Source organism: Erythranthe guttata, chromosome 13 (genome assembly GCF_056151865.1).
Source record: "Erythranthe guttata isolate IM_541 chromosome 13, IM_541, whole genome shotgun sequence".
Taxonomy (NCBI): Eukaryota; Viridiplantae; Streptophyta; class Magnoliopsida; order Lamiales; family Phrymaceae; genus Erythranthe; species Erythranthe guttata.
In genome coordinates this window covers 14,065,342-14,088,942 of record NC_142545.1, presented here as the reverse complement: position 1 = coordinate 14,088,942, position 23,601 = coordinate 14,065,342, and the positions used below count along the sequence as shown (strand labels likewise).

Genomic DNA, 23,601 nt, shown 5'->3' with positions numbered 1-23,601 from the left:
TTTTTGCACGTTGCCTCCCAAGTAAGAATAAATTTGGACAATCATACCTGAGCTAACTAATTTGTTGCACTGGTGACTTAATATCCATTTTTGGCAAAAATATTCCCTGAGATGCAAATGTGCGACTCACACGTGAGAATAGAGGGGCGAATTCACCAATTCATGAGGTTTTTAGTAATTAGTAAAGAGATAAAAAGTAAAAAAATTGGTCGGCTTCCTCTCTCTCTCGGCAGCCGAAACAGGGTAGGTTTTCACCTCTCACAAATCAGAGACCACCAACATCCTCTGCTCTGCCACCACACCAAATCAGAGGTGAAAACCGATGTGGTGGTGGTGTATTATTTTCTCGGGAAAAATCAGTGTTCTACAAATCGGCCGAGGCGACCCATTAATCGGTTGGAGCCTTGGAGGCAGTCCAAAATTTTTGCTATTTTGGTGTAAAGGTTTGGAAAATCGAGTTTTGGCCTGTGAGGCGGGTGCGGTCTGAGGCGGGTCAAACTTTGGGCAAATATCGGTCAATTTTTTTTTATTTTTTTTTTACTTTTTATACTTTTGAAATTAAAAAAAAAAAGTTGAAAATTATATAAGATAAAATATTTTGAAATATGGAGATTCCAATATATAACTGGGCCGACTGTTGAGTTCAAAGTGTGTTCTGACTTCTGATACGATGATATAAAAATGGAGTGATAATAATTTAATAATTCTGTCGATCAGCAGAGAATCTTGTTCTCCTTCGAACCCAGAAATTCCCTTTTCTCCAATTAGGTTATGGAGATAACGAAACAGTACAGCAGAAAGCGCCGGAAGCAAAATGCAATCTCAATCGACAGACTCAGCGAGTTGCCGGACTCAGTCATCTGTCACATTCTGTCATTCCTCTCAACTCAGGAATCCGTCGCCACCGCTATTTTAGCTAAACAATGGAGGTATCTCTGGTCATTCGTCCCCAATTTAATTTTCCACTTCGAGGATTCAGACACCATAAATAGGGTTTTATTGCTGCGTAAATTGCAAAAGATCAATACTTTTCGCCTCAATTATGGGGTTGACTGCAACGCTTATCAAGTCGATACATGGATTACATTTGCCGTCGAGCGCAATGTGGAAAACGTCGACATTTATCTTAGTTTTCATGTAGATTTGCCTCGTTGCCTCTTCACCTGCGAAACCCTAGTCGATTTGAGTCTCGAGAATTGCGGTCTCGTCCCCGATATAGGTAGTGCCGTTTGTTTGCCTCACCTGAAGAAGCTTCATCTAATGTATGTTGGATATGAGGGTTACGATTCCCTTTCGAACATTGTTTCCGGATGTCCGGTGCTCGAGGAGTTGCTTGTCCAATTGTACGTCGAGTATTGTTCTTGTAGAATATCGTCGCCCACAATCAAAAGGCTCATGGTCAATTATCTTTTCGAAGGCGAGCGATACGACAACCGTGACTACAACAAGATGGAGATAGATACACCCGCCGTTGTTTATCTCCAGTTGCTTGATTGCACAAAGCAGTATATCAAATGTGGGGCGTTGACCTCCTTAACCGAAGCAGATATCGAAATTTTCAATAGTATCAAGCCACAAGACGGGTTTACTTATTCTCGATCCGTGGTGGGATTTTTTGATAGGCTCTGTAATGTCGAGTGCCTAAAATTAGATTTATCGCGTTGTACTGAGGTGCGGGTTGGATCCCTTTTCAACTCATTTGTTTCTTTAACGATGGCGATCTTATACTGTCCTTTTGTTTGTCCTTCCAGATTATCGACTCGGTACTCTCTGCATGGACTATAAGTTTTCATAACTTAGCGAAACTCGAATTGAGTTCTGATTGTTGTTTTCTTTTGAAGTTTCTTGAAAATGCTGATAATCTTGAAATCCTTATTCTCCGGGAGGTTTGTTGAGCGACAAAATATTTTTACCTTTTTATATTTTTTTTATGGCTTCTTTACTGTCTTACGTAAGTGAGAGCATTTTTTTTTTCTTTTGTTGTTCGTTATGATCAGGTTCATGAAGAAATGAAAGGCTGGATGGAGCCCCAACGAGTGCCCGCGTGCCTATTATCACGTCTTAGAATTATAAAGCTTGCTGGCATCAAAGGTAAGAAGCACGAGTTTGAAATTATAAGATATCTTTTGAGGAATGCTAAAGTCTTGGAGAGGGTGGAACTAGTATATCCGAGTTCCCGTAATTCTGTGGAAAAGATGTTTACGGTATATAAGCTCAAGGAAATATTATTGTTTGAACGAGGATCGAAGGCATGTGAAGTTGTTGTTTCTAAATTCTAATTAGTCAAGTGTAGCTGCATTAATCATAAGTTATACAGTCTTGATGTCTATATTGCATGACCTGCAAATTCACAATCTTTGCTTTGAATTTTTGTTACTATTTTGCAATACAATCTCTGTACTGGGTTTTGAATGATCGAAATGTATAGAGCTTTTTACTAGGTTTGTTCCTATTGTAACGCCTTCAAACGAACTAGTTTGATACTCCCTCCATTCCTTATTAATAGTCGTTTTTAGCTTTGCACAAGTATTAATAATCTCAATAAACGTGTTTTAGTTTTAGGGAAAAAAAATATTAAAAAGACTAAAATAACCTTGACCGTTTAATGACGTGATAAGAGAGATTTTTAATGTTTAAAGTTGAATTAATAAGGTCAAAAGAGGAAAAAAAAAATGCATAATGCATTTAATGCGGAAAAAATGCATAATGCATTAAATGCAGTATTGAAAATCTAAAGTGACAAATAATATGGAACAAATATGTTTAAAAAGAGAGTTATTATCGAATAGAAAGAGTATTTAGTATTAAGGTTAGACAACGAAAAATGTATGTTTATGCGCTGCTGTATTTGAACATAGGATTGTTTATACGAATTTGAAATAATTTAATATTTTTCAAATTGTTTATTGATTAACAGTTGAAACTTGAATGATATCTGGTGTCTACTGAGAATTCTTGTGAATAATAAATATTAATTAGAAAACAATTATTAAGCGTAATACTACATATTATAGAAAGGGTAGATTTGTCAATAAAAAGTCAATACTTTTGTGACATAGTGACGAGTTTTGTAACGGTAGGGACCATTTTATCATATTTGATAGTTTAGGGGGTAAATCCAACAATTTCAATAGTATAGGGGTGATAACTACATTAACCCTATTTAGATTTTTCTTTTTGTCAATTCCGCCCTAATTTTTTGTTCTCCGTGTCACTACAGCAGAGTATGCGCATCTGAGCTGAAGAACACAGAAATTCCCCTCTTTTTTTTTTTTTGTCTTCCCAATTTGTTATGGAGGTAAAAGAACAGTGCAGCAGAAATTACCCGGAGCAAAGTGAGCTCTCAATTGATCGACTCAGCGATTTGCCGGACTCAGTCATCTGCCACATTCTCTCTTTCCTCCCGACCAAATTCTCCGTACGAACCAGCATCCTAGGTCAAAGATGGCGGTTTCTCTGGTCTTACGTCCCCAATTTATATTTCCACCTCGAGAATCAAGGAATCATCAACAGGGTTATGTTGCTGCGCAGAGCGCGAACCATCAACGCATTTCACCTCGACCGCGGCACCGAGTGGAGCGCCTATCAATTGCAGACATGGATTACTTTCGCCGTTATGCGCGGTGTCCAAAGACTCAATCTTTGTCTTCAAGACGAAGAAACTTTCCCCGAACACAATTTACCCGTATCCCTCTTCACCTGCAAAACCCTAGTTGATTTGAGGCTGAGAAATTGCGCCTTAATCCCCGCAAGTGGCGCCGCCGTATGTTTGCCTCGCCTCAAGATTCTTCATCTAGTGTACGTTGAATTCGAGGCCGACGAGTCACTCCCACACCTGCTTTCCGGCTGCCCGGTGCTCGAGGAGTTTGAAATGGCATTGTTGTGTGATATGGTTTGTTGCGGTTTATCTTCACCTACGATAAAAAGGCTCACGCTCGATTTTATAGCTGAGGGCTTTGGCGGTAGACCTGAGAGGTTGGAGATACATACGCCCGCGCTCGAGTATCTCAACTTAAAGGCTTATTTCAACGATCATTTTAAATGTGGTGCGCTAACCTCCTTAATTGCAGCAGAAATAATACTTGTCAATTACGCGGTTCTTGATTTTCCACCGTTGCTAAAGTTTTTTGATAGGCTTTGCAATGTCAAGTCCCTAACGTTAGATTTGTCAGACTGTTCAGAGGTAGGGTTCTCGATCTTTTCTTTTTTCATAAGCACATTGTCCATTTCGTTAGTTACGACAAGTAATCTTACACTTAACTACAGATTATCGATTCAGTACTCACTGCTTGGGCTACACGTTTCCGTAACTTGACTAACCTTAACTTGACTGGTGATTGTCGTTTTCTCTCGAAGTTGCTTGAAAATGCTGATAATCTTGAAATGCTTACTTTTTCTCAGGTTTGTTGACGTGACGCAATATTAAATTTTGTAGCTTTTCCTATCTGATTTTTTTTTTACTGCCTAACATAAGTGAGATGTTTTTCACGCAGCAATTTTGTGAATTAGAAGAAGGTTGGACTGAAGAACCACAACAAGTGCCGAGATGCCTATTATTACATCTTAGAATTATAAAGCTTGAGGGGATCGTAGGTAAAAGTCACGAGTTTGAATATATAGGATATCTTTTGAGGAATGCTAAAGTCTTGGAGAGGATGGAAATATCGTATAGCGTATCCGTTGGTTCTGAGGAAAAGATTGATATGCTCGAGAAGATTTTACGTTTCAAACGAGGATCAACTGCATGTGAAGTTAATTTTGTTGGCTCTAACTGTAAGTGGTGAAGTAAGTAACTTGATGATGCCTATATTTTGTTGCTGGAGAATTGCGTTATGTTTCATTTTTGTTTGCAATGAACCAGTAGTTCGATTTCTTCAGTTCCAAATGCAATTGAAATTTTGCCTTCTAGTGTCACAAGAAACAGGGGAAAAGGTGAAAACAGGGGACATATATTTGCAGGTCACTCAGAAAAAAATGAGAGATAGTTATAAAAGAATGGGTAAATTACAGCCATCCCTGATGTATAGTCAAATTACGAAAATCCACATCATGTTTGGGTAATTACAACCACCTTCTCAACTATAAATCTTCTTACACGTTCACCCTTGCGGTTTCAAATTTAGTGGGAATCCTATAGAGTTTATGGAATATTATCACTTTGGTGAAATGGGAATCAAATCTAGCACGTGTACTAAAAATTACACACTCATTTGGTGAAATGGGGATAAGGAACTTAGATCACATTGAAAAGTATAAGGTAGTCTCATTCTCAAAAACTGGAGCCTCGTTTCTAAAATGAAAATAGATGCATCAAAAGATCTACAAGCCCGAGTTCGTAAAGAAAATATGAAACAACCGCGCATTTTCGATATAGGCATCGAGGGATTTTACAACCTATGGATACAGCCTGCTAATGCCAACATAACTTCACACGCAGCGGATCCTCGTTGAAAAAGTGAGATCTTCTTTAGCAAATTAGTCTCTTCGTTGGAACCAAGGCATTGTGTATATGATATTTCCATCCTCTCCAAGACTTTCGCATTCCTCAGAAGATATCTTATAGTTTCAAACTCGCACTCCTTACCTACAATCAAGCTTTATAATTCTAAGATGTGATAATACGCATGTGGGCACCTGTGGTGGTAGTTCCTCTCGCTTATGTAAGAGTATACCTAAGAAGAAATGAAAAAGAAAAGCTGCATCAACGAACCTGCCGAAAAATAAGGACTTCGAGATTATCAGCATTTCCGAGGAACTTTAAGCGAAAACGACAATCACCAGCAGCCAATTTGAGTTGGTTAAGTTATGAAATTTCATAGCCCAAACAGAGTACTGAGTCAACAATCTATAAACAAATGCACAAAAGACAGTATATAAGATTACGATCAATAAAGAAACATACAATGAGAGCCGGTGAAAGATCGAAAGCTTATACCTGGGGACAAAATGATAAATCTAATTTTAGGGACTTGACGTTGCAAAGTCTATTAATAAATTCCAGAAGCAATTGAGAATAAAGAAAACTGTCTTGTTCCTCATCTTCGAAAAGACTAATATATGCTTCAACTAAGGAGGTTAGTGGCTCGGATTTCATATGCACGGGTAACCGATGATCAAACACGAGATAACCAAGTGCAGGGGAATTTATCTCCAGTCTGTTAAATTTATCACTACTCTCTCCAAAATTGAGAGTGAGCCTTTTCATCGTGGGTGAAGATATAATACAAGAACCCAAATACGTGAATGAATCCATTACCAACTCCTCAAGCACCGGACAACCGGAAAGTAGGTGAGGGAGGGCCTCATCAGCCTCCAATTCAACGCCGAGCAGACTAATCTTCTTAAGGCGAGGCAAACACACTGCGCCGCCCATGGGAACTACGTCACATGAAACGAACGTCAAATAACAAGGGTTTTGCAGGTGAAGAGGCGCCGAGAAGGTAACGACTCATCATCAAAATAGTTAAGATGAAGTTTTTGTACGTGCGGTCAATGGCGGAGGTGACCCATTTCAGGAGATTATGCTCGTCCCATATCTGACTCACGCACCTCTCGAGGTCGAAAGTAATAATGCTTTGCAATCTATGCCGCAGCATGAACATTTCGACAAAGTCTTGATTTTCCCCAAAGAATTCTATAACGGGGACATCGGTCCGGAGGTACCTCCATCTTCTAGAGAGAACGCTGGTTCTTGCGGAAAACTAAGTCGGCCGGAGAAACGAGAGGATGTGAGTGAGGACCGAATCCGGCAAATCGCTAAGCCTATCAATTGAGGATGGGTTTTGTTCCCCACGCGACAAAGGATTCCGTCGCATTTGGTTGTACTGTTTCGTTACCTCCATAACAAAATGGGGGAATTACAATTTATGGCTGCTAAAATCAGAAAAATTACAAATCCGATTACAGAAAACCTGATGCGCACAATACCAAACAACAGCAAATTTCTGAAAACCAACAGCCAACACCAAACAATTTCTGTTTCTGTACAGCAAAATTTGAATTGAGCACACCAAACAGAAAATAATTATAACATAAGAACACCCATAAATAAATATGCTACCATCGTTATCGCCGCCGTAAAGTATAGTGCCAGCAGAAACGTTAAACAAGGGGAAAAGCCTTCTGCCTTTGTAGTGATGGGGTTTATTTCATGGCGACGTAGTTGGAGAAGGGATAAGGGACGACGAATTCGTCGGCGGAAGAAGGACGTCGGTGCCGGTGCCGGTGAGAGGCTGAGAGCGGCGGAGATAGAATCCTATTGGTGATTGAACAAGTTTTAGATTTTGAGTGTGAACTGTGAACATAAGAATTAGGATAAATTACGAAAAAACCCCGTAATAAGTCCCAATTACGAAAAGGGGCTTACTATTCATTTGCATAGTTACGAAAATCACCTTTAATCAGTGTTTGACCTTTTAAATTCACAGAAAATTTATTTTATCCATTTTAATCTTAAGTTATTTGAAAGAAAAAAAAAAACAAATGATAAATTACGAGAAGGGGCCTTAAGATATAGGTCCCTAGTGACAAACCTTATTAGAACTAAATGACAACCTTAACTAAACATTTGCTACACATCCTTCATAAATTTCATTCCAAAAATGCCCTCGTGCATTAAATATATTTTTATTTTTCCAACCAATATTTTTTTATACAAAACACGTTTAATTTTATTTTTCTTTCTATTTCTCCATCTTAGCAATTTTTAAACAATTAAAAATTTATTTTTTCTCTTCATAATATCGAAGATTACGAAAAATATATTTTTTTTATTTTTTTAAATTCACTTTAAATATTTTTAAATATTTTTTTTGATTTTATTTTTTGTTAATACTGTAGTATACTACGGTGTACTGTAGCGTACTACGGGTTACAATAGCATACTTGTGCAATAGTATACTACGGTGTACTATAGGTTACTATGGTCTACTGTTACAAACCCTAGCCGCAAAACAACTCTCAGCCGTCGTTGAACCCTAGCCGTCAACAAATTCGCAGCCGCCGCCGCCAACTTCAATCCACCAAACCCTAGCCGCCAACCAAAACCCTAGCACCATCAAAGAGGCCTAGATGCAACCACCTCCCACCGTATACTAACCTCACACCACCGTCTCCAATGGCCATCTACCACCATAACCATCCGCTCTAATACACGACAACCGCTGCCGCTCTCAACCGTCATGAGCCATGTATCACCGCTACAATTTGCAGATCTGTAATTTTCTCCGACCGCCACCCACCACAACCACCATAATTGAGTGAGCGAGAGATAGATAGATAGAGCGAGAGAGATAGAGCAAGAGGGAGAGGCAGAGGAAGAGAAAGAGGCGAGCGGGAGAGGGAGAAGAGGCGAGAGGGAGAGGGAGCAGCGAGATAAAAAACAAAAAAAAAATCTGAGCGGGAGAGGGAGAAGAGGCGAGAGGGAGAGGGAGCAGCGAGATAAAAAACAAAAAAAAAATCTGAGAGGAAGAAGGAGAAGAAGAGGCGCGAGAGAGAGGCGAGATAGAAAACCAAAAAAATAATCTGAGAGGGAGAACCGAAAAAAAATCTGAGAGGGAGAAGGAAAAGAAGAGGCGAGAGGAAGAGGGAGAGGGAGAGGCGAGATGCGAGAGAGAAAATAAAAATAAATCTGATCAGTTGAATAAACGTGGGTTATTATAATTAGGGTATAAGGGCAAATTAGGGATAAAATAAAAATTAGGGATCTAGATCAAATATTATTTGAAAATAAGGATTTAATTAAAAATTTGAATTTAAGATTGTCATTTAGTTCAAATTAAGTTTCATTTAAGGGACTCTTAGCATATTAACCCTTACGAGAATCCCATGTAATAAGTTCTAATTACGAAAATTACCCCATATTTGGCATATGTACTCTTTCCATCCAATTTTTCCGTTAGTGATCCGTTTGTTTGCAGGGTGAAGTAGGAAATATAGATATAAATAAATAATAAAGAAAAAAGTTAACTTGGAAAATTAACATGTGGACTACAAAATGACTTTTTACTTAGTTTATCTCTCAATCTTACATATATCTTATTAAACTTTTTGGACTTCATTTTTCAATATTTATGAAAAATATATACGAATTTTAATAAGATATTGACAGATGGGGCAACGAGGAGGGCACAAATAAAATTCTAACATTGTTAACCAAGAATATAATGTCCGTAACTTGCGTCAAAAACAATATTAAAAAAAAAATCAACATCAAAAGAAAAAGTAAAAAAAAATCAAAAAAAAATCAAGAAAAGTCAACGGTCAGCGGTAATGGTGGTAAAAATCGGGGTCGTTTGTCAAAATTGATTAAATAATGAAATTGGAGTTAACTTAGGGTTTAATAAAATTTTAGGGGTTTTTAGAATATTTTAAAAGAATGCAGAGGTCTTATTGCAATTTTCTGTATGAAAAATCCAAAATTCAGCCCTAATTCAACCTTTGACTGTTACTACTTAACAGTCAAATAGAAGGAGTGACTAAATGTGTTAAAATGTGACAACATTAGTATGTATTTTGTTGACGGTGGTAAATAGAGGACCAAAAGTGAAAAACGTGCAAACTTGAGGAACCAAAACTGAAATTATTCCTATTTTTATAATTAATTAAATATCTTACGATACATAGAATACGCAGATATCTTCTGATTCGATAACCATATATATATATTTACTAATATTTTAGTGCGGAATTGGTAAAGAAAATCCTACCGCCCAAATCCTACGGGGGCCTTCCTTTTTGAAATACAAGTTGGGTGAGAAAAACCTTTCACCTTCATCCCTAATTGAATTTCTCCAAAGGTAAGAGAATCAATTTTTCATTTCAAAATCTCTTCCACCCTTTGAAAACCTGTCTCACTTAATCAGCGCATCCATTTTCTTATGTCCGTAATGGAACCGCACAGCAAAAGGCGCCGGAAACATTCGCAGCACGAGGACCAAAACCCGGTCCCGATGGATAGAATTAGCGATTTGACGGAGTCAGTAATCTGTCACATTCTCTCGTTTCTCCGGACAAAGGATTCCGTACGAACAAGCATTCTCGCTCGAAGATGGAGGTATCTCTGGGCTTATGTCCTCACTCTAGATTTGTATTGCGAAGAAGAAACGGTAATCAATCGGGTTTTGTTGCTACGCAAAGTGCAAACGCTTCACACTTTGCGCCTCAATGTCGATGGATGCACCGAATATGGATTGGAGACATGGATTGTGTTTGCCATCACGCACGGTTTGCAAAAATTTGACCTTTATCTTATGGATCAAGAGACTTTGCCCGCATGTCTCTTCACATGCAAAACCCTCGTCGATCTGAGGCTCCATTCGTGTGGGCCCATCCCCATGGATGGGCCCATGTTCTTGCCTCGCCTCAAAAAGCTTCAACTAATCCGTGTCGAGTACGAGGCCGATGAGTCACTACCCTACCTGATTTCTTGCTGTCCTGTTCTTGAGGAGTTGCTAGTCCAATTGTTCACGGATATGGCTTCTTGTAATGTATCTTCACCTACGGTAAAACGGCTCACGGTCGATTTTTACTTTTTCGATGGTGACCGTGCTGGGTGCGACATGCTCGAGATAAACACGCCCGCGCTCGAGTATCTTAAGATCGCTTATTCATTCTGTGATCATATAAAGTGTGGGGTGGCGACCTCCTTGATTGAAGCAGATATCAGTTTTCACGATGAAGACGATAATCTTTCTGCTCGATCTCTGGTGGAATTTGTTCATGTTCTTTGCGCTGTCCAGTGCCTAACATTAGATTTATCGTATTTTACAGAGGTATTGCTTTCAAGTTTTGACCTTTCATCGGGCTCATTGTCTGTTTTTATTAGTAATGGCAAATCTTTGTACATTTCTTTGCAGATGATTGATCCAGTTCTCTCTGGTTGGACTAAAAGTTTTCGTAACTTAACCAAACTCAAGTTGACTGCCGATTGTCGTTTTCTCTTAAAGTTCCTTGAAAATGCTAATAATCTTGAGATCCTCCATTTCTCTGCGGTATGATTCTTTTTAGCTTTTTTTTTTCTTTAATTAATTTCTCTCCATTTCTCTGCGGTATGATTCTTTTTAGCTTTTTTTTTTCTTTAATTAATTTCTTACATAAGTGAGGGCCTATTATTTGTTGGTTTTTGTTGTTGTTGTTGTTGTTAATATCAGTCTTGCGATGAAAAAAAAGGCTGGACGGAACCATCGGAACAAGTGCCCAAATGCCTATTATCACATCTTAGAATAATAAAGGTTGTTAAAATTGAAGGTAAAAAGCACGAGTTTGAAATTATAAGATATCTTTTAAGGAATACTCAAGTCTTGGAGAAGATGGACATCGAATATGCCCAATGCCTTGCTTCCGAGGAAGATATTAGTACGCTCAAGAAGACGATCTCACCTTTTCAACGAGAACGAGGGTCCGCTGCATGCGAAGTTGCCTTTGCTCCGTTTCGTGAAGAGGAGGTTGTTGAAGTGGAGGATGAATAACTATATGCACATTTATCGGTACTGTGACGTGCAATCTTTACTTCCATTTTCATTACTATTAATTATGTCATAAAAGAAAACAACCAAGCTTTTTTGTGAAGCGAAACGATGAATTGCGAAAACCAAGAATGCTGTGTTTTAATTTCTTGAAACCGTAATAATTTCTAAACCAAAACTCAAATTTCAATTCTTTTTTTTTTTTTTAAAACAACAGCAACTTCATTGAGCAACTTCATTGATATTATTGAGAATCAGACATTATAATATCCAATATAGCAACAACTTCATTGATATTATTGAGAATCAGACATTACAATATCCAAAATAGCAGCAGGAAGAACATTTGCTGAGAAAGTAGACATAGATGATAATCTAGCAATCTCATGTGCGGCACGATTACCGTCCCTTTTAACATGGCAAACTTCAAATTCTTCGAAATGAGTAGCTAACCTTTTAATGTCAGCTATAAGATTTCCGTAGCTGATGCGTAACCCTTCCTTGCATCGAATGGCTGCAATTACAGTGCTTGAATCTCATTTGAGTACGATTCGGAAAAATTGATGAGCAAGTGCAAATTCCACGGCCTTAAGAGCTGCCATAGCCTCGGCAACAACGGGATCAAGATATTGTTTGAGGCAATAAGAAAACCAAGCAACACACTTACCATTAGAAGACCTTGCAAGGTCTCCCAAACCACAAGTGGATTCCGCCGAACGAAGAGAAGCATCGAAATTGATTTTGATAGTGTCACTAGGCGGCGCCATCCAACGATTTACACCTTGATGACTAGCGATGGAGCTCCACTGGCCTAACACTACTACAGAAAATCCTTGCAAGTCCATAATTATACCTCTTACTAAACATGATTATATACATTGCCGACTCATTCTCCTCCTCGAAGTATCTTTTATTTCTAGCATTCCATAGAGCCCAACAAACGACCACACAGTATTCAAATTGTGCTTTATCTTGATCTTTTTTCATCTTGAGCAACCAAAACGAAAGCTCATTCGGCCATTGAATCGTCCAAGAAACCCCATTCAAGGCCCACACCAGCCTTGCAAACGACCACAGCAAAATACAATGCAAAACATCTTCATCGCCTTCCCCACACAATACACATGAACGAGACTCGAGAATTTTTCGCTTAACTAAATTCGACCGTGTAGGAAGGAGGTTTCTACAGCTACGCCAACGAAATATTTTAATCTTGCTCGGTAAACTCAGATCCCACAACCACTTCCAGGGCTTAGAGGAAACTGAGGAAGCTATAAGAAGAATCCGAACCCACTCTCTCCAACTTCATTTGAACAACAAGATGGTAAGCGCTCCGCACAGAGAATTCTCCGTTTTGATTAAAGTGCCAAATGATTGTATCTTCATTGATGGGACAGCCCAGAGGGATAGATAAAATAATTTTAATATCCTCGGCGAAAAAAATCGATTCCAGCACATGTCTATTCCATTGATCCGTATCTTCGTCTATAAGGTTATTAACCTTCATCTCCATTGGCCAACTTCCCCTGGGAGTTATTGGTTTGAAAGTAACTAGCATTGGCAACCATCTGGACCCCCATATAGACGCTTTAGCTCCATTCCCAACCTCCATCTAAGACCCTCTTTCTAGTAAAGTTATAGTCCTCCAAATACTATGCCATGCATAGGATGGAGAAGATCCTAATGATGCACCAAAAATATCAGTATTCGGATAATACCTTGCCTCAAATTTCGATTCCGCGAAATGGATTGTTCTTACACTTTTAAGTTCTAGTAAATTACTATATTTTGCTATTTTGTGGTATTTTTCAGATTTTTATAGTTTAATAATTAAGATTTTTGGTTTCAATAGTACTTTACAGGTTTTTACTGATGTACGCATATACAAATTGACATTAAACATATAGAAATTAGTTTTGTTTTGTAATAAATATGATAGTAAACTTATGAAAATTAACAATGAACTTTTGAAATTTTGAATATTTTAACAAAATATGATAGTTAGCTTGTGAATGTTAATAGTGAACTTTCAAAAATTGGCTGAATCTGAACTCATGAACATTGAATACATTTAACAAAATATGACATATAGTTAACCTCTCAAATTGACAACTAACTTCTGAACATTGAATGTTAGCTTCTCTCAATTAGTATTTTAACAAAATATGTTAGTGAACTATAGAATGTGACAAAAAAAAAACACTGAACTTCTAAAAATTGACAGAAAACTGAATACTAAATTGAAAATGACTGTTTGTAGACTCTTGGATAAAAATGCGAGTATTTTTATAAACTAAAAGATCAATGACTTTTATCAGAACAAAAAAAAGTTGTGTTTTTTACTAATAAAATTACATCCGAGGGACCTTTTAACATATTAATTCCCTCAAAATAAAATAGAGTAAACTGCAAAAGCTACCCCTGTATAATCTTGAAATAGCAAAAACACCCATGTGATAAATAAACTAGCAAAAACCTCCCTGTGAAATTATTTAAATAGCAAAAACCCCCCATATGGAACTATTTGAGGGTTGACTTGATATAAAAAGACACAAATACCCCTGGAGTCTTGCAATTAATAAATTCTTATATTTTATAAATATTTTAATTATTTTATTTAAAAAATAATCAATTTAGTTGTTTACTATTTTTTTTAATTTCTAAACAAATAAATTAAAAAGAATAAATATACATATAATATGTATATATATAAATATATTTTGAGGGACAATTTTGTCATTTCAAGTCTAAAAAATCAGCTAGGGGGGATTCTGCCTTGACTAAATTTCAGGGGGTTTTGCTAGTTTATTTATCACAGGGAGGTTTTGCTATTTCGAGATAACACAGGGGTAGTATTTGCAGTTTACTCAAATAAAATATGTAAAAAAAAAAACATTAAATTAGGAATTCTTATTTATAGTTTTGCAGGTGTGAACATATGAATTCCAATTTTTACCCTAATTTTATCCCAATTTTACCCTAATTTTCTCTCATCATGCTCATAAATCAAACATTTTCTTAAACTCCTTCACCATCTTCTGAGCAGTGTCTTATTCTTCCGACCCGGAAATCCTTTTTTTTTTTTTTCTTTTAATGGAGATAACGAAAAAGTACCGCCGTAATCTCTCAATCGACAGGCTCAGCGAGTTGCCAGACTCAGTCCTCTGCTACATTCTCTCATTTCTCCCAACTCAGAAATCGGTCGCAACCAGTATTCTCTCTCGAAGATGGAGGTATCTCTGGACCGACGTCCCCAATTTAGACTTTGTAGACGAGAATCAAGGTACAATAAATAGGGTACTATCGCTATACAAAGTGCAAAAAATCAAATCTTTTTGCCTCGCCGATGAGATTGACTGCGACGCTTATCAAATTGGTACATGGATAAGTTTCGCAATTGAGCGCAATGTGCAAAATCTGGATATTTGGCGCGAGTCGGCTGATGTATTTCTGCCTCGATCCCTCTTCACCTGCAAAACCCTAGTCGATTTGAGGCTCAATTGTTGTGCTGAGTTCCCCAATATCGGCAGTGCAGTGAGTTTGCCTCTCCTGAAGAAGCTTCATCTAATCTTCATTAGCGGATACGAGTCCCTCCCCCACCTTCTCTCCGGCTGTCCGGTGCTTGAGGAGTTGGTACTCCAATTGTCCTTTGAATATTGTTCTTTTACGATATCTTCGCCCACAATCAAAAAACTCGTGATCGATATTAATGCCGAGATTCCTGAGGATCTCGACGAGATGCACTATGTGGACTACAGCCTGGAGATCGATACCCCTGCCATTGTTTATCTCAAGCTATTCGATAACGCGAACTACCATATCAAATTCGGATCGGTGGCCTCCTTGACCGAAGCAAGTGTCCATATTCAGGATTATAGCAATGATTTTCTTTATTCTCGATCTGTGGTGGAATTCATTGAAAGGCTCCGTAACGTCCAGTGCCTAAAGTTACATTTGTCGCATCGTGCAGAGGTGTGCGTTTTAGATCCGTTTTTAGCGCATTGTATATTATTGCTTTAGTGGTGGTGATCTTATATATTGTGTTTGTGCGTGTCTTTCCAGAATATTCACTCGGTGTTCGCTGCACGGACTATAAGTTTTCGTAACGTAACCAAACTCGAGATGACTACTGATTGTCTGTTTCTCCCGAAGCTCCTTGAAAATGCTGATAACCTAGAAATCCTTATTCTCCAGGAGGTTTGTTGATGATGCAATAAATAAAAAATTCGACTTTTATTTATTTATTAGTTGTCTTGAATAAGTTTGTTTTGATGTTGTTGTTATGATCAGGTTAATGAAAAAATAGACAGATGGATGGAACCCCAGCAAGTGCCAACATGCCTCGTATCACGTCTTAGAACTATAAAGCTTTTTCGCTTCGTACAGACAAAACGCAAGTTTAAAGCTGTGAAATATCTTTTGAAGAATGCCGAAATCTTGGAGAAGATAGAAATAGTATATCCATGTTATCTTACTTCCAAGAAAAGGATTTATATGCTCGATAAAATCTCATCGTTTGAACGAGGATCGAGTGCGTGTAAAGTTGTTGCCTACGTTGGGTGAGGTTAACGGAGGTAAACACAGTTGCTTGTGAATTGGTTTATGTACTCGGCCCTCCATGAACAATTTAATCATTATCATCTGTTTTATGTGCGTGAGCTACAAAACTCACCATCTTTATGTTTTCTTCGAAATTTTAGTTACTATTCTGCGATCTTTTAATTGCCCGAGTGGGGGGGGGGGAGAAAAAACTGAAACCATGTGTTGTACCGACCGCAACGACTATGAAACTGTCGTTGTCATTGTTTTCGAGGTGCTTTGCATCAAATTATTGCTTTGTCATCCCCATTGCAGGCGCTTTGTCTTGGCTAGGTGAAATGAAGTGGCACATGAACTCAATGATTTTACTACTTCTGTGTAGAGTATATATAAAACACCCCTGTACTTAGTTATCCATAAATTCTTGATCTCTTGTCTGAACATTTGATAGGGGTAGCATCCGTTAGTTTTTCCGTCAAAATTAACTATGGGTGTCAAACGTCAAAATAGTATATTTTGCAAATGACCCTCTTGTACTTACATTTTTCCTTTAATTTTTGCAAATGACCCCCTTGAAGTTTGACACTCCCGCGGTTAAGTTTGACGGAAAACCTAACGAACGCTACCTCTATCAAATACAAAGGGTTATGTGCTGATATTACGAGCACAAGGGGTCATTTGCAAAAGTTTGTAACCACAGTGGGTTAGGTGTTATTTACCCTTTCATTCAAGAGTGGGATCCTAGTGGAAGCATTCTCGTTTTTTTGCATTAGTACCCCAATTTGGGGACCTTTAGATAATTTTCGTAAATTAATTAGCTATAGGGCTGATAGTTGCAGGATTTCCATTTTTTGCCCTTCTTTGGGCCGTTTTGTAATTAGAAAAGTTAGGAGAGTCTATGACTTTTTATTGCCATTGTAGGGGTACTTTTTTTCCTTGTGTAGGCCCACAAGGTTTTAACGAGGCCCCAAATATTTTTAAATAATGGAATAAATAATAAAGTCTTTTGGCAAAAAAAGAAAAAAAAACTTAGCCTACAAATACTCAAATAAGTACAGAGTGCAATTTATAAATTAAATAATGTTAGAGCCAAATTTATAATTTTATGTTGCAAATTGCCAAAAAAATGTACATTTCTTTTTTCATTTTTTATTTTGATAATTGTACATTTTTTATAGGACAAAATGCACTTTACCCCATATAAATTTTATATTTTCGCATTTTTCTCCCTAAAAATTCAAAAAAAGGAAAACCCCCTTCAAAGTACTATTTTGGTAGCACTTTGCCCCAAAAATCAGTTTTTGTTGGACATCGTGCATAAAAAAATATTTTTAAATGGGCAATGTGTAGAAAAATTATATATTTAAGGGGCAAATGTGCAACAAAATAACATTTAAAGTGACAACATGTAATAAAAACCCTCAATTTCGGTAAATAATCCATCGAATTTGCTTTCGTGACTCGGGACAATGTGCAACAAGAATAACATTTTGAAAAGAGTCATTCAAATTTTTTTAACTTAAAGGTGGTAAAGTGAAAAAATTAGAAATTTGTAGGGGGTGATGTGCAATTTGCCCTTTTTAATATACAATGTTGCGACTTGCGATTTCAAAATAGAAAAGATTTTGGGAAAAATACAGAGTGAAACAAAAAACCCTCCATTGATTTTGGTGAAAACCCATCGTCTTCATCGCACACTCCATCAGTTTCAAGGCCGAATAGATAAATCCTTTCTTTTTTTCCAATTTTGTTATGGAGATAAAAACAGTACAGCAGAGCAGAAAACGTCGGAATCGTTCACACGTCGGAATTGATAGACTCAGCAGCTTGCCGGACAGAGTCCTCCGTCACATTCTCTCTTTCCTCCCGACCAAATCCTCCGTAAGAACAAGCATTCTAGGTCAAAGATGGAGGCATCTCTGGGCCTACGTCCCCACTTTAGATTTCGACAACGAGAATCAAGAAACCATCAACAGGGTTATGCTGCTGCGCAAAGTGCAAACCCTTCACACTTTCCTCCTCTACCACAAGATTAACTGCAGCCCCTATCAATTGGATACATGGGTTACCTTCGCCATTGTACGGAACGTGCAAAAACTCCACCTTTACTTCCGCTATCAAATTGCTCTGCCTCGAAGCCTCTTCACCTGCGAAACCCTAGTTAATTTGACTCTCGATTCTTGCGGTGTCGTCCCCTCAAGTGGTGCAGTGCGTTTGCCTCGCCTCAAAACGCTTCATCTATCGTTTGTTCAGTTCGAGGCGGACGAGTCACTCCCGCACCTTATTTCCGGCTGCCCGGTGCTTGAGGAGTTGGTGATGGAGTTCTTATTGGATATGGTTCATTGTTGTATATCTTCACCTACAATCAAATTCCTCGTGTTCAATTTGGTCGCCGATGGTAGAAAAAGGGTGGAGTTAAATACCCCGGGCCTTGGATTTCTCGAGATGAGTGATTCTTTCTCCGATCATATCGAATCCGGGGCGCTCAACTCTTTATTCGGTGCGGATATCGAACTTCACAATTTCGACAATAAACGAGACGATGTTCTTCACTCTCAAACCGTGCTGGAATTTGTCGGCAGGCTTTGCAATGTCAAACGCCTAAAACTGCATTTAGCATATGATATAAGCGTACGGTTATTCATCGATCTTGCATTAGCTCTTTCTCCATTGCTTTAGTAGTCTAACATTTGTATGTGCATTTCCTTCATCAGATTGTCGATTCATTACTCTCTGCTTGGACTGTAAGTTTTCGTAACTTAACCGAACTCAAATTGGTAGCTGATTACCGTTTCCTCTTAAAGATGCTCGAAAATGCCGATAATCTTCAAGTCCTTACTTTCTCCGAGGTTCGTTCGTGCAATATATAATCTTTTCATCTTTCCTTCTTTTATTATGTCGTCTTTACCGTATTGCGTTTTGTTGTTGTTGTTGTTGTCATTGTCAGTACTCCAATGAAATAGAACGCGCGGCAGAACCACCACAACAAGTGCCCACGTGCTTGTTATCGCGTCTAAAAATGGTAGAATTCGGTTGCATTGCAGGTCATGCGTACGAGTTGGAAGTTATAAGATATATTTTGAGGTATTCTAAAGTCTTGGAGAGGGTGAAAATAGTATACGGCCTTTGCATCGGTTCAGAGGAAAAGATTAATATGCTCCAAGAGATCTCGCTCTTTCGACGAGGATCCACTACATGTGAAGTTGCCTTCGTTCGGTATGCGGTATAAAGTTTCCTTGATGCCTAAAGATTGTCTATTGACTGATTTCTATATTAAATATGTTGAAGTGTACGTTGTTGCTAGATTGTTCCGGAGATTTGCTTCGTCCTGGATTTTTTTTGACATTGATCTTTAAGTTGTAAGGTTTCGATGCTTTGTATATTTATGTCAAATTGGCAAATGTTATTTCGAAACTGTTTTATCCATTCAATCTTGAATGTGTTGCTTTTCGCTTTTTTTTTTTTTCTTTTTCTTTTTATTCGAGCGACCTGCAATTATAGTTCTGCCCAAGGTGAAAATGAATTGCAGCAAAAACGGAGGGTTCGTAAAGCCTGCATATCGATATAGCACAACTAGATGGCCAATTTCGTATGATATTGTCCAACACCTAGTTTAACGGTCAGTCAATTTTGAAAATGGACAAATCCTCTGGCTTGGCTTGACGGTAGATGTTACTTTGTCGCATTTTGTAGTATTGAAGGGTGTATGTGCAATGTGGCAATGAGAAGTTAAAAACGTGTTTATGAATTACACGACAATATGAATATTTATATTTCATAGCCTCTCAAAAAAGATATTGATATATCATATTCAAGTTAAAATCTTAAATTTTGCAGGGAGAGTTCGACAAAACACAATAAATAAAAGCACCAATTAATCTTTTCGTATTCATAATTTTCATATAAAATATAACATAAGTTATAATATGGAATTACAAAATATATCATAAAATCCTATTATATACTTAAAAAATCATAGAAAATATTCTTCTAAGGTTTTAATTTACTTGACCTTTCGGTATTCATAATTTTCATATAAAATATAACATAAGTTATATTATGGAATTACAAAATATTTCATAAAATCCTATTATATACTTAAAAAATCATAGAAAATATTCGGAACTAAAATCAGATCGAAAATCGGACTTCCCGGCAATTTTATATACCATTTCAATCGGAAATTGGAATGCACTTCGCCCCCTAGAAATTTCTAGTTTTCGCACTTTCCCCCTACAAATTAAAAGATGAGACACTCCCCCCTTTCATATTTGTTATAGTTGCTCTTTGCCCCAAATGGGATATTCCAATGTATTTTTCATCGATTTTTTCATATATCTCCGTCAATTTGAAGGGCTTTTTTGTCCTTTCACTAGTCCCACCCAAATATTATAGTTGTTACCGATACCGGCACAATTTCTCCTCCCTAAATATCTCTCTTCGAAGCAACGGCTCAACTCTATCGGCCGCGTCGTCGAAATCCGCTATGAGTTCCTTCCACAGGGGGCTGGTGGGTTGTGATGCTGGCGGCACCGACCACCGTCGTTTCCGGCAGCATATTTTAAATGCTCCATGCGACTGCAGCAACTGCAGGCGGCAGCAACACCCCCTAATCCTTCAGTCCATCCGAGGTAGCCCAGATGTGGGCATTCGCCAACCCCCATGGCAGTGGCGGCAAAGGACACACGGTGCAAGCGCCCCTGTATTTTATGCCGAGGTTCAACTACTCCGGCAACCTCGATTTCCAAGGCGGAAGATCCAACCTATTGCAGCTTGGATCGATATTGATGGAGCAGCAAATGCGTAACCCATCTCAGCATCTAGGTATTAATATTTTGGTGGGATTGGTGAAATGATAAAAATGCCCTTCAAGTTGACGGAGATATGAAAAAACCGGTGAAAAATACGCCGGAAAATCTCATTTGGGGAAAAGTGCAACTATAACAAAATTTAAAAGGGGGGACAGTCTCATTTTTTAATTTGTAGGGGGGAAAGTGTGAAAACTAAAAAAAGGCCAAAGTGCATTTTGTACTAATTTAAAAAAGGGTAAATTACAAACACCCCCCTAAGGTATGGTCAAATTACAAAAATCCCCCTTCTTGTTTGGATAATTACATCTACCCCCTCAACTATGATTTTTTCTTACACCTCCACCCTTATGGTGCCAAATTCAACATAATCATCTAGATTCCGTGGAATGTTCTCTAATTTGTACTCGTTTTGTGTAAAAATACAATTTCCGATGTACCACAAACTGATATATACAAGCTAAAAAACACATATTATGATCATCTTGCTTCATAATGTAGAGTTCGAATGGGATAAAACGGGTACAAAAGTGATAATATTACATATAATCTCGAAGATTCCACTAAATTTGAGGAGTTGAGAGGGTCGTTGTAAATATCCAAACAAGAGGGGTGTTTTTGTAATTTGACCATACCTCAGGGGTGTTTGTAATTTACCCTTTAAAAAATAAAAACGCTATGTGGGAGCTCAAAATAGAACGGGAATTGGAAAAACGAAGAGAGAAAAACCCCTCCATTGTTCACCAGATTTTGGGGAAAACCCTTTCATCGCAGTCCTTCAGTTTCAGCCGAGCAGATAAATCCTTTCTTCCAATTAGTGATGGAATTAGTTGAGTAGCTGAGCACAAAACGACGTCGTAAACGTTCGCACATGGAACAAAATAAACCCTCGATCGACCGGATTAGCAGCCTGCCGGATTCAGTCCTCCGTCGGATTCTCTCATTTCTCCCGACCAAGTTCTCCGTAAGAACCAGCATTCTAGCTAGAAGATGGAGGTATCTCTGGTCTTACGTCCCCAATTTAATTTTCGTCAATTGGGAAAATCAAGAAATCATCAACAGGGTTATGTTGCTAAACAAATCGCAGAGCATCCACACTTTTGCCCTCTACCACAATATTGAGTGCAGCGCCTATCAATTGGAGACATGGGTTACCTTTGCCATCACGCGCCGTGTGAGAAGACTCGATCTTTATTTCCAATCCCAATTTGCTTCGCTGCCTCGATGCCTCTTCACCTGCAAAACCCTAGTCTGTTTGAGGCTGGAAAATTGCGGTCACATCCCCACGAGTGGCGCCGTGTGTTTACCTCGTCTCGAAAAGCTTTATCTAACTTATGTTCTATACGAGGCTGATGAGTCCCTCCAGTACCTGATATCTGGATGTCCTGTTCTCGAGGAATTGGAAATCGACTCGTGCGGTGCTATCGCTCATTGTAAAGTATCTTCGCCTACAATAAAAAGGCTCGTGATCGATTTAAGGTGGGGAGGAAACAGGCTGGATATAAATACCCCGGCAGTTAGATATCTTGAAATACATTTTACTTTATTGGAGCATATCAAATCTGGGCCGCTCGACTCTTTAGTTGAAGCAGAAATCCGGCTCCGCAATGATGATATGGGACAGCACGATTATCTTTATTCGCAATCGGTGCTGGAATTTATTGGTAGGCTTTGCAGTGTCAGTAAGTGCCTATTTTTAGAATTAGCATTTAGTACAAAGGTACGGTTTTTCAATCTTTCGTCACCTCATTGTCCATTTCTTCGGTGATGACAATTGACGAGTAATCTTATATTGTCATCATTTGTTTACAGATTGTCGATTCATTAGTCTCTTGTTGGACTTTGCGTTTTCGTAACTTGATCGAACTCGAATTGAAAGCGGACTATCGTGTACTCTCAAAGATGCTCGAAAATGCTGATAATCTTGAAATCCTTATTTTCACCGAGGTTTTTGTCGATGCAATATATATAACGTTTTTAGCTTTTCTCTTCTTTTTTTTTTTTTTTTTCTCTCAAACTTTCTTACATAACCGAGAGCCTCGTTTTTTGCTTTTTGCTGTTGTCGTTATCAGTTCTGTGACGAAATAAAAGGCTGGAAGAAACCACCGCAACAAGTGCCCAAATGCCTATTATCAAATCTCAGAATTGTAAAGCTTTTTGAAATTGAAGATGAAAAGCCCGTGTTAGAAATTATAAGATATCTTTTGAGAAATTCTAAAGTCTTGAATAGGATGGAAATAGCATATGGCGAATATGTCGATTCCGAGGAAAAGCTTGATATGGTCCAGAAGATCTCACTTTTTCAACGAGGGTCCGCTGCATGTGAAGTTGCCTTTGTTGCCTTTAAACTTTAAGTTTTTGCAATTTCATCGAACTAGAATTGAAATCTGTTTGCCGTTTTCGCTCAACTAGTTAGAATTATAAGGGCATCGTTTTAGGGCCTGTATAATTGTAAGTTGTAAAGTCCGTTGGTGCCCTATATTGAACAACGGCTTGGGATTTGTTTCATGCGATCTGCCCTTGTAAATTCTTATTTTCGATCAGGGGAATCTATTTTACGTTGATGCCTAATATATATATATATATATATATATATATATATATATATATATATATATATATATATATATATATATATATATATATATATATTACTGTTGTGTGATTGAAGTACTACCTCCTAATGCCAGAATGAAAGGGTGACAAGGTGAAAACTGAAAATCAATCATAACTCGTAGTTCGTATAATCCACAATAACATAAGGCTAAAAAATTGAAACACGAACACGA

General features: G+C 38.0%; 5 protein-coding genes and 1 non-coding gene across 6 annotated transcripts; 5 read left to right on the top strand and 1 right to left on the bottom strand.

Annotated features, from left to right (window-relative positions):
- Window positions 1-628: 628 nt before the first annotated feature.
- On the top strand, window positions 629-2,473 carry LOC105967550 (F-box/FBD/LRR-repeat protein At4g26340-like). Its single transcript, XM_012992153.2, has 3 exons — window positions 629-1,671; window positions 1,752-1,886; window positions 1,998-2,473. The coding sequence occupies exons 1-3, from the start codon at window positions 772-774 to the stop codon at window positions 2,277-2,279; spliced, it is 1,317 nt and encodes a 438-aa protein (XP_012847607.2). The 5' UTR covers window positions 629-771; the 3' UTR covers window positions 2,280-2,473.
- A 725-nt stretch (window positions 2,474-3,198) lies between these two features.
- LOC105967559 (F-box/FBD/LRR-repeat protein At4g26340) lies at window positions 3,199-4,896 on the top strand. Its single transcript, XM_012992163.2, has 3 exons — window positions 3,199-4,183; window positions 4,267-4,401; window positions 4,494-4,896. The coding sequence occupies exons 1-3, from the start codon at window positions 3,293-3,295 to the stop codon at window positions 4,782-4,784; spliced, it is 1,317 nt and encodes a 438-aa protein (XP_012847617.2). The 5' UTR covers window positions 3,199-3,292; the 3' UTR covers window positions 4,785-4,896.
- Window positions 4,897-5,225: 329 nt separating this feature from the next.
- On the bottom strand, window positions 5,226-7,291 carry LOC105968617 (uncharacterized). Its single transcript, XR_016029020.1, has 3 exons — window positions 5,936-7,291; window positions 5,711-5,845; window positions 5,226-5,584 (listed from the first exon to the last, which is right to left on the bottom strand). It is a non-coding gene; the product is annotated as an uncharacterized LOC105968617 (transcript).
- Window positions 7,292-9,831: 2,540 nt separating this feature from the next.
- Window positions 9,832-11,592, top strand: LOC105967568 (F-box/LRR-repeat protein At3g26922). The gene is made up of 3 exons (XM_088811898.1): window positions 9,832-10,772; window positions 10,857-10,991; window positions 11,151-11,592. The coding sequence occupies exons 1-3, from the start codon at window positions 9,879-9,881 to the stop codon at window positions 11,466-11,468; spliced, it is 1,347 nt and encodes a 448-aa protein (XP_088668024.1). The 5' UTR covers window positions 9,832-9,878; the 3' UTR covers window positions 11,469-11,592.
- Window positions 11,593-13,783: 2,191 nt separating this feature from the next.
- LOC105967579 (F-box protein At4g22280) lies at window positions 13,784-16,028 on the top strand. The gene is made up of 4 exons (XM_088812460.1): window positions 13,784-13,866; window positions 14,328-15,437; window positions 15,528-15,662; window positions 15,756-16,028. Exons 2-4 carry the CDS (start codon window positions 14,559-14,561, stop codon window positions 16,026-16,028), a joined length of 1,287 nt encoding a protein of 428 aa, XP_088668586.1. The 5' UTR covers window positions 13,784-13,866; window positions 14,328-14,558.
- Window positions 16,029-17,624: 1,596 nt separating this feature from the next.
- On the top strand, window positions 17,625-23,376 carry LOC105967589 (uncharacterized). Its single transcript, XM_088812459.1, has 6 exons — window positions 17,625-18,635; window positions 18,719-18,853; window positions 18,952-19,227; window positions 21,651-22,532; window positions 22,625-22,759; window positions 22,885-23,376. The coding sequence occupies exons 1-6, from the start codon at window positions 17,757-17,759 to the stop codon at window positions 23,164-23,166; spliced, it is 2,589 nt and encodes an 862-aa protein (XP_088668585.1). The 5' UTR covers window positions 17,625-17,756; the 3' UTR covers window positions 23,167-23,376.
- Window positions 23,377-23,601: the final 225 nt, after the last annotated feature.

Coding starts and splice junctions, on each gene's coding strand:
- LOC105967550 (XM_012992153.2), top strand. CDS start 772: ATGGAGATAACGAAACAGTACAGCAGAAAGCGCCGGAAGCAAAATGCA. Junction 1,672..1,751: donor ATTTATCGCGTTGTACTGAG/GTGCGGGTTGGA, acceptor TTGTCCTTCCAG/ATTATCGACTCGGTACTCTC. Junction 1,887..1,997: donor AAATCCTTATTCTCCGGGAG/GTTTGTTGAGCG, acceptor CGTTATGATCAG/GTTCATGAAGAAATGAAAGG.
- LOC105967568 (XM_088811898.1), top strand. CDS start 9,879: ATGTCCGTAATGGAACCGCACAGCAAAAGGCGCCGGAAACATTCGCAG. Junction 10,773..10,856: donor ATTTATCGTATTTTACAGAG/GTATTGCTTTCA, acceptor ATTTCTTTGCAG/ATGATTGATCCAGTTCTCTC. Junction 10,992..11,150: donor AGATCCTCCATTTCTCTGCG/GTATGATTCTTT, acceptor TGTTAATATCAG/TCTTGCGATGAAAAAAAAGG.
- LOC105967559 (XM_012992163.2), top strand. CDS start 3,293: ATGGAGGTAAAAGAACAGTGCAGCAGAAATTACCCGGAGCAAAGTGAG. Junction 4,184..4,266: donor ATTTGTCAGACTGTTCAGAG/GTAGGGTTCTCG, acceptor ACTTAACTACAG/ATTATCGATTCAGTACTCAC. Junction 4,402..4,493: donor AAATGCTTACTTTTTCTCAG/GTTTGTTGACGT, acceptor TTTTTCACGCAG/CAATTTTGTGAATTAGAAGA.
- LOC105967589 (XM_088812459.1), top strand. CDS start 17,757: ATGGAGATAAAAACAGTACAGCAGAGCAGAAAACGTCGGAATCGTTCA. Junction 18,636..18,718: donor ATTTAGCATATGATATAAGC/GTACGGTTATTC, acceptor TTCCTTCATCAG/ATTGTCGATTCATTACTCTC. Junction 22,533..22,624: donor AATTAGCATTTAGTACAAAG/GTACGGTTTTTC, acceptor ATTTGTTTACAG/ATTGTCGATTCATTAGTCTC.
- LOC105967579 (XM_088812460.1), top strand. CDS start 14,559: ATGGAGATAACGAAAAAGTACCGCCGTAATCTCTCAATCGACAGGCTC. Junction 15,438..15,527: donor ATTTGTCGCATCGTGCAGAG/GTGTGCGTTTTA, acceptor GTGTCTTTCCAG/AATATTCACTCGGTGTTCGC. Junction 15,663..15,755: donor AAATCCTTATTCTCCAGGAG/GTTTGTTGATGA, acceptor TGTTATGATCAG/GTTAATGAAAAAATAGACAG.